The sequence below is a fragment of the Rhinopithecus roxellana genome, chromosome 4, assembly GCF_007565055.1.
Source record: "Rhinopithecus roxellana isolate Shanxi Qingling chromosome 4, ASM756505v1, whole genome shotgun sequence".
Taxonomy (NCBI): Eukaryota; Metazoa; Chordata; class Mammalia; order Primates; family Cercopithecidae; genus Rhinopithecus; species Rhinopithecus roxellana.
Genome location: NC_044552.1, coordinates 55454460 through 55463904, shown reverse-complemented (window position 1 = coordinate 55463904; position 9445 = coordinate 55454460). Strand labels below are relative to the sequence as shown.

Genomic DNA, 9445 nt, shown 5'->3' with positions numbered 1-9445 from the left:
TGACCAGGTCAATATTGCGTTCTGAAATTGAATCACTAGTAGAAAGCTTGCCAACCAAGGAAAGCACAGGACAGCTAAATTACATCAGGTGTATAAAGAAAAGCTGGTACCATTCCTACAGAAACTATCCCAAAAACTTAAGAAGGAAGGAGTCATCTGCTACTCATTCTGAGGCCAGCATCATCTTAATACCAAAGCCTGGCAGAGGCACAACAAAAAAGAGAACTGCAAGTCAATATCCTTGATGAATATAGATGCACAGATCCTCAGAAAATACTAGCAAATCAAATCCAGCAGCATATCAAAAGCTAATCCATCTTGATCAAGTAGGTTTCATCCTTGGGATGCAAGGTTGGTACAACGTATGCAAATCAATAAATGTGACTTACCACATAAACAGAACTAAAAACAAAAACCACATGATTATCTCAGTAGATGCAGAAAGGGTTATCAATAGATTTCAACATCCCTTCATGATAAATATCCTCAACAAACTAGGCATTGCCAAAAAATACTTTAAAATAATAAGGGCCGTCTATGACAAACTCACAGCTAACATCATATTGAATGGGCAAAAGTTGGAAGAATTCCCCTTAAAAGCTGGCGCAAGACAAGGAGACCCTCTCTCACCACTCCTATTCAACGTAGTACTGGGAGTCCTGACCAGAGCAATCAGCCAAGAGAAAGAAATAAAAGGCATTCAAATAGTAAGGGAAGAAATCAAACTATTCCTGTTGGCAGACAACACCATTCTATACCTAGAAAACACCATAGTCTCTGCCCCAGAGCTCCTTCAGCTGATAAACAACTTCAGCAAAGTTTCACCATACAAAAATTAATGTGAAAAAATCAGTACCATGCCTATATGCTGATAACATACAGGTAGAAATCCAAATCAGGAATGCATTCCCATTCACAATTGCTACATAAAGAATAAAACACCTAGCAGTACAGTTAACCAGGGAAGTGAAAGAGCTCTACAATCAGAATTACAAAACACTGTTCAAATAAATCAGAGATGACATAAACAAATGAAAAACATTCCATGTTCATAGATAGGAAGAGGCAATATTGTTAAAATGGCCATATTGCCCAAAACAATTTAGATTCAATGCTATCCCAACAAAATCACCAATAACATTCTTCACAGTTAAAAAAAAAAAAAGATTTTATAATTCATATGGAACCAAAAAAGAGCCTGAATACCCAAGGCAAACCTAAGCAAAAAAAGAAAGAAAGAAAGAAAGAAGGCTAGAGACATTATATTACCTGACTTCAAACCACACTACAGGGCTACAGTAACCAATACAGCATGGTACTTGTACAGAAACAGACATATAAACCAATGAAACAAAATAGAGGTCTCAGAAATAAGACTGCATGCCTACAACCATCTGATCTTCAACACAGCTGACAAAAACAAGCAATGGAGAACTCTATTCAACAAATGGTACTGGGATAACTGGCTAGTCATATGCAGAAGACTGAAACTGGACCCCTTCCTTACACCATATACAAAAATTAACTCAAGATGGTTTAAGAAACTAAATGTATAACCCAAAACTATAAAAACTCTGGAAGACAACCTAGGCAATACCATTTGTGGTATTTGATTTTCTGGCAAACATTTCATGACCAAGAAAACCAAAGCAAACAATTGCAATAAAACAAAAACTGAGAAATTGGACCTAATTAAATAAGAGCTTCTACACAGTAAATGAAACTATCAACAGAATAAACCTACAGAATGAGAGAAAATAATTTCAAACTATGCATCCAACAAGGGTCTGAGATCCAGAATCTACAAGTAACTTTAAGCAAATTCACAAGAAAAAAATAAACAACTTCATTAAAAAGTGGGCAACCAACTTGAACAGACACTTTTCAAAGAAGACATACACATATCCTGTATGCATATTTTAAAATGCTGAAAATCACTAATTATTAGAGAAATACAAATTAAAACCACAATGAAGTACCCTCTATCACCAGTCAGAGCGACTATTATTAAGAAGTCAAAAAATAGCAGTTGCTGGCAAGGTTGCAGAGGGAAGGGTCAGCCACTGTAGAAAGCAGTGTGGCGATTACTCAAAGAGCTTAAAACGGAAATACCTTTTGAACCAACAATCCCATTATTGGGTATATACCTAAAGGAATATAAATCGTTCTATCATAAAGACACATGCATGTAAATGTTCATTGCAGCACTATTCAAAATAGTAAAGACATGAAATCAACTTAAATGCCCATACGCATTAGACTAAATAAAGAAAATGTGAAAATGTGGCTCCTATACACCATGGAATACTACGCAGTCATAAAAAAAGAATGAGATCACATCCTTTGTAGCAACATGGATGGAGCTGGGGGCCATTATCCTTAGCAAACTACCACAGGAACAGAAAACCAAATACCGCATGTTCTCACTTTTAAGTGGGAACTAAACAATAAAAACATATGGACACAAAGAGGGGAACAACAGACTCTGGGGCTTTATTGAGGGTGAGGGAAGGAGGAGGGAGAGCATCAGAAAAAATACCTATCAACTACTATGCTTGATAATGAGTGACAAAACAATTTGTTCGGCAATCCCCCATGACATTCAGTTTATATGTGACAAACCTGCACGTTTATCCCTGGATCTAAAATAAGAATTAAAAAAAGAAAAAAACAGAAAAGAAAAAGTTAGTGTAAAAGTTCTTTTGCCATTTTTTGAAGATTTCACTTGTGAAATCATTGCCTATTATTCTTTTTGAGGAGTATTGTATTTTATTTTATTTTATTTTATTTTATTTTTTTTTTTTTTAACATGTTCTCATTTATTTGTGAGATCTAAAAATCAAAACAAATGAAATCATGGAGACAGAGAGATAGTTACCAGAGACTGGGAAGTGTAGTGGGGGTTAAAGTGGGGTGGTGGGGATGGTTAATAGTCACAAAAAAAAGTAGAAAAAATGAGTAAGGCCTTGTATTTGATAGAAAAACAGGGCAACTACAGTCAATAATAATTGTACCTTTTAAAATAAAAGTGTATAATTGGATTGTTTGTAACACACAGGACAACTGCTTGAGGAGATGGATACCCTATTTTACATGATGTGATTATTTTGCATTGCTTGCCTGTATCAAAATATCTCAAGTACCCCATAAAGATATACACCTACTATGTACCCACAAAAATTAAAGCAAACAAAAAAATTCCTCTGCCTACCTTGTACTTCTTTTAGGACATACGTTGTATTTTTATTTCCTCTTGTGTTCCTTGTGGTTTACTCACTTCTGAAATTATTTTTCTTTCATTGCTTTCCTCAGCCCTTCTTTCCTCAGCTCTGTCACATCATGTTTAAGTTTTTCTAATTCTGATTTATGAGCTCTTTCATGTCTTGTGTCATTTTCTTAATGTCTTTTAGCTTTTTTTTTTTTTTTTTTTTTTCTGAGACAAGGTCTTACTCTGCTGCCCAGGCTGGAGTGCAGTGGTGCAATCTTGGCTCACTGCAGCCTTTGCCTCCCAGGCTCAAGCGATCTTCCCACCTCAGTCTCCTGAGTAGCTGGGATTACAGGTGTGCACCACTACGCCCAGCTAATTTTTGTATTTTTTGTAGAGATGGGGTTTGCCATGTTGCCCAGGCTTCTTTTAGCTTATTTTGATATAGACTGTTACAGTTTTGATCTACAGTTGACCCTTAAACAATGTGGGGGTTAGGGACACCAACCCCTCGGAGCAGTCAAAAATCCACATACAACTTTTGACTCCCCGGTAACTTAACTACTAATAGTCTGCAATGAACTTATCAGTAACATAAACAGTCGATTACATATATTTGGTGTGCTATATGTATTGTATACTGTGTCCTTACAATAAAATAAGCTAAAGAAAATAAGATGTTATAAAGAAAATCATAAGGAAGAGAAAATATATTTACTATTCATTAAGTGGAAGTGGATCATCATAATGGTCTTCATCCTTGTCACACTGAGTAGGCTGAGGAGGAGGAAGAGAAGGAGTTGGTCTTGCTGTCTCAGGGGTGGCAGAGGCAAAGGTGGATGAGGTGGAAGGGGAGGCAGGAAAGGCAGGCACACCAGAGTAACTTTACGGAAATACATTATAATTTCTGTTTGACTTTTTGCTTTTTCATTTCTCTAGTAATGTTTCCATACAGTATCAATCCTTCTTCCACTCTTTGCTTTAGTTTCATTGCTCCTATCATAAAAGGGTCTATGTTGTAAAAGAAGTCAAAAGTAGTCTTGAGTAACTGGAACCCTTCCGCCAGATTGTCTAGTGTCAATTTGTTTCCTGACACTGCTTCTTCTGTTTTCTTCCTCATGATCTGGCACTGGTTCGGAGGCACTCATCTCCATCAAGTCATCTTTTAATGCCTCTGCTGTGGTATATATTAGGCCTTGAATTTCTCCAAGATCCGTATCTTGACAATGTTCACCCCTCATCTTTTTTGCCATACCCTCAAATCTCTTCCATGATTTCCTTTATGGGCTCTGTCATAAATTCCACGAAGACAAGCACATCTGGGCACAATTTTCTCCAGCAGAAACTTGTTTTGAGCTTGATGGCTTTCATGACTTTTTCTTCAAATGTTGGTCCATAAATTGACTCTCCATTATCTCCTTTTCCATACACTATATCCCCTCCTTGTATCCAGCCATTCCGTACTATTCGATGAAAAATGGAATCTTTGTAATGTAGTCTTATGCCACGTTGAGAAAACCCTGCTTTTCCTGTGCACAAGACCTGAAAATTTTTACATGTTTTGGGACATACATCACAGTATAGCTCAAAAATCAATCTTCCAATTAGAGAAGAATCAATACAAATGTCCAAAAACACAAAATCATGCTTGGTGTCTCTTAAGAATTTCATGGAAAAATTCTCAGTGAGTGCATCATAAAGCGCAGAGGGTTTAATGTCAACTATATCCCACACCTCACGGGCCCATTTCTGCAGATCCAATGCATCACCCAGGAACTGACCATCAACAAAAGACATCACAGAGGAAGAATATTCCCAGGTTTCATTTTTGAGTTCCCTTTTTTTCTCCTGTAGATATTGCTGCCATGCAAATTCTTGAAGAGGAACTAATATAGGATCTTCAAATTTGGATGGATGATTATTCTTCAGATTCTCAGCGGCGCTCTTCGCAATCTGAAAGTTGGGGCAGCTGAAGAGCCCCACCACCTTCACCTGCAGCGGCCGCTCGGGCAGCGACGGCGAACCGCACCTGGCGTGCTGGGGCCCGCAGAGCCGCGGCCTTGCCATGGCCGCGCGCGGGGACGCCGTGTCGTATTTTATTTTTTATGTATTGTATTTATTTAATAGAGGTAGTACTATTTCATTTTTCTAACTCTTCTATTCATTTTGGTGACTTACATATTTTAAAGAAATGAAAGCTCACATTTTAATATTCATTTTTTGCCATTAAATTGTTTATACTATCACCTCATTATATTTTTATGCCTTTAAGAGCTGTAGTGATGTCTCCTTTTCATTGCTACGATTTTTATGTGTTCCTCCTGTCTTTATTAGTCTAGCAAGAAGTTTATTGATTTTATTAGTTTTTCAAAGACCTAATTTACAGCTTTTTTTGTGTGTTCATCTATTGTATGTTTTTACCTACCTAATTCATTAACTTTTTCTCAACAAAAATGGTTATGATGATGATGAAATTATAGGCCAACTTTTGCTTTCAGTTCTTTAAAATAACTTTTTTATTTTAGAATGTTTTTACAGAAAAAAATGTGAAGATAATACTTATCTTCCCAAATAACCCTCACTCTTATTATTAACATTGACATTAATAAATTAATATTGATGCTTTATTGATATTCATATTGATATTTATACTTCATTTGGATAGCCTTAATTTTTACTTAATGATGTTTTTCTGTTTCAGAATTTTTTTCCAGGACACCACATATCACTTAGTTGTCATGTCTCCTTAGGTTCCATTCAACTATGATGATTTTTCACAATTCTCTAATTTTTGATGACCTTGACAGCTTTGCGGACATTGGTCATGTATTTTGTACCATGTTTCTTCAATGTAATTTGTCTTATGTTTCTCATTATTAAACTGGGGTTATCCATATTTGAAAAGAAGGCCATGAGGGTAGGGTACCATTATCAGCACACTATATCAATGATACATACTATTGGTGTGGAGCTCAGCTGTGCTGGAGAGAGCGCTAAGAAGACAAATATTTGGGTAGGCACCTTAAACAACAAGGCAAAAAAATGAAAGTGTCAGGCAACCCTTTAATCACTTACTGTGATAGTATCAGCAAGAGGCTGAATCAGAGAAAGTGGCAACTCCCTGCTGCTCCATTTTCCCTATGAATTAGTACACTGTAGATCACTACAGACATGTGGATCTTTCTTGGACATCCTGCTGAATACTCACTTTTTGATCATCACGTGTATTACATAGTTGTTTGAGGTAAATAACTGAAAAAAATACTTAGAGGGATTTATAGTGAGTAAAATATTGTCTGTGGTGTTTTCTCTAACGATTCCTAGTAATCTTATATTTTAAAAGATCATTTCTAAATTGCTAATATTTTAGTGTGTTAATGTTGGCATTTACTTGAGTTCATAGATTTTTCCTACTATTTTTCAATTAACACCAAATAAGTAGGTTATGTTCTTTTTCTTATGTTTAATGCTGGCTATAATAGCAATAGTAGAAATGAAAGTTGAAATGAAACACTAAAGACATGTACAAATTTTTCACTGTCTAAATCCATTTTTCACTTTAGTCTCTGATACCTATCAATCTCACCATTATTGGTAGGTATTCTATTCTTATTTTGCCAACGAAAAAATGTAGCCCAGAAACAGTAAGTACTTGTTGGATGTTATGCAACTAGTGATTAACAGTGGCAGATCCAAATTACAGGCTTCCTGACCTAGCCATCATTTTCTTTTCCAAACTTCCTTTCATTAAGATGAAATCATTATTGGAAGTCTTTCTAGCAAGATTTAGAATCTTTTCTTTAGACCAATGAGCATCCTACACTTATTTTAAAAATTATTTTCAAGAAAATTATAGACCTTACAATATAATAATATGTTTAATTCATATCTCTTTCAAATGAAAGAATGCACTCATCAACTGTGAATGGTTCCTTGGAGATGCAGCAAGTCCTAAGTAACAGCAGCCTGAGACCAAGAGATTCATGTGCCCAGTTATCAGCAGTATATAAGCTTATATATACAGCAGCAGTATATAAGCTGAAGAGTACAGGGGTGACCTCTTCAATGCTAGTGCTATGATGTTGTGACCCAAATCCAAAGTGGATTTCATTCAACGTAATATGCAGTTTAAATAACTGCATCAATCCACTATAATTTATTGAACATCTGTTAAGTGTGCAGCACATTGCAAAACTATGCCACAGTTAGGGCTTCACTACATTCTGCATCTATTCCAACTCTTGTCATAATATAATATTTCACAAGTTATATCTGTCTTGTCCCAGTGTTGAAATCATGACTTAAAACTCACTTTCCTTTGCTTCCGGTTAGCTGAACTCCCACACCACTTACCCTAGCCATTTCCCTTAATAGGTTCCCCATGTGGAACTCTGTGGGTATCCGGTGCTGTAGGGGTACTACAGGTACGGGTACCCTTAGTAACTCCACAGGTTACTGAGCATACACCCCAAACACGCCTCGCAACTTTCAGCTTCTCAGATTTTCACACTCTAGGACTAGGTACCAAACAACTAGGGACAGCCCCTAGGCCCTAGGGCCTGTTATATTGTGCAAGTTAGTCAATATCCACCAGGAGCCCAGGGAAACCTAGCTAACTCTCACACTATGTCTAAGCCATATATAAGCTGCCTTCCATAGCTCTGGCTTGCTGTTACCTTATGCTTAGGTATAACCTTCTGTATGGCCCTATATGGCAGGCTTCTCTGGTTTGGAGCTGTAAGTAAGAGAGTTTTGCCTTTTATCTATGGATGTGCTGATGTTTGTGTCCTGCCATTCAAAGAATCTTTAAAGCTTATAAAACATTTGGGTTGGCTTCTATTGATTATCTTTTTTCGCTCAGATTGTGATCTTTCTGGCTTTTGGTATATGTAGTAATTTTCTATTGGAACCTAGATACTTTGTGCATTCTGTTAATGAGATTGTAGATATTATTTAAACCTTCTGTTTTAAATGGCTTTATTTGGCACTACTTCAGCAGGAGCAGCGGCTGCCACTTCATTATTCCCATTAGAGTGCAGTATTCTAGGTTCCCTATCTCGCCTCCTTCCTCACTTAAAGAATTGGTTTCTAATTATTGTTGTGTGAGATTGTTTTTCTGGCTTCCCACTAGGACCCTGCTGTCACTGTGGTGAATGAGGCCTCATTATTTCTAGGTGGTGGTGGAAGTTTTGTCTGTCTACTAGGCATCCTCTGTTAACACTGTATTGGGAAAGGAGGAAGAGACCTTGATACTCCTGGCAAAGGTGGAATTCTAGGTTCCCTATGTGGTCTCCACTGATATGTTTGTGAGGGAAGGAAGCTTGTTACCACTTAGTGGGGATAGAAATCCTGATTCATACTTGTCTTTTTTGACTCCAACCTTGGAGGATGCTTGGGGTGCCTGGTCACAGCCTGATGCGTATGGAAGTCTAGCTCACAACCAGGCCTTTTCTGTTATGGGCCATAGTTGTTTCTGTGGTGTTTGGAATAGAAAATTATCTAAAATTTTCTGTTTTTCCAGTCTGACCCTTTTCTAGTCCATTGTGTAGAGAGAAACACCTTTTTTCCGTTCTAGGGGGGCGGTGTGTGTGCTTTTTTGCATCTGCTTTTCATTAGTGTTTGCAGTTTGCCTGCTTCTTCAGGTCAGCCTGATTATATGAGGGAAAAGAAGAAAACTCCAGGAATTCATCACCATAGCATTCTTTGAGTCCCAAGGTCCCTAGAAGGTTTTCGTTCTCTCCACCATTCAGAATCTTTCTATGTAGATTTTGTTTATAATCCTCAGAGCTTCTTGTACTTAGGAAAAAAAAAAATGAGGGAAAGTAGGTTAACTTCTCTTTATTGAAGAAGGGTTCCCAAAATATTTTTAAAATAATTTAATTTTAATATGATTTCAAGGTTACAAAATTGTGTAGGCATAATAAATGGAAGTAATATGTCCTTTTCTAAGACTCAAAACTTATTTTTATTTTGCCTCATTTGTGTGCTCTCTTTCTCTTTGTTTTTCTCTTTCCCATTCGAGCGGAGGTTGCAGACATATTATCTCTTTAATCCTGAATGTATCACTGGTATTTCAGAAAAGGGATATTCTATTACACAACCTGGTAAAATTCTCAAAATTAGAAAAGTTAATATTAATATATACTACTACTAGCTAACCCATTCCACATTTACATTTTACGAATTGTCCTAATATCTTTTATGAAATATTTACTTAGTTCAAAATCTAATCTGAATTCA

At 36.7% G+C, this 9445-nt stretch overlaps 1 protein-coding gene across 2 annotated transcripts; it reads right to left on the bottom strand.

The window, feature by feature from the left end:
• Window positions 1–4137: 4137 nt before the first annotated feature.
• On the bottom strand, window positions 4138–5285 carry LOC104671504 (probable inactive peptidyl-prolyl cis-trans isomerase-like 6). Of its 2 annotated transcripts, XM_030929291.1 has the most exons (2): window positions 5198–5278; window positions 4138–5137 (listed from the first exon to the last, which is right to left on the bottom strand). In XM_030929291.1, the coding sequence occupies exons 1-2, from the start codon at window positions 5270–5272 to the stop codon at window positions 4463–4465; spliced, it is 750 nt and encodes a 249-aa protein (XP_030785151.1). In that variant the 5' UTR covers window positions 5273–5278; the 3' UTR covers window positions 4138–4462. The 2 variants fall into 2 exon arrangements, with proteins under 2 accessions (XP_030785151.1, XP_030785150.1); XM_030929290.1 differs by having other exon boundaries at window positions 4138–5285.
• Between the last annotated feature and the right edge of the window lie 4160 nt (window positions 5286–9445).

Excerpts from the sequence above, each read along its gene's own strand:
- LOC104671504 (XM_030929290.1), bottom strand. The coding sequence starts at position 5,272 with ATGGCAAGGCCGCGGCTCTGCGGGCCCCAGCACGCCAGGTGCGGTTCG.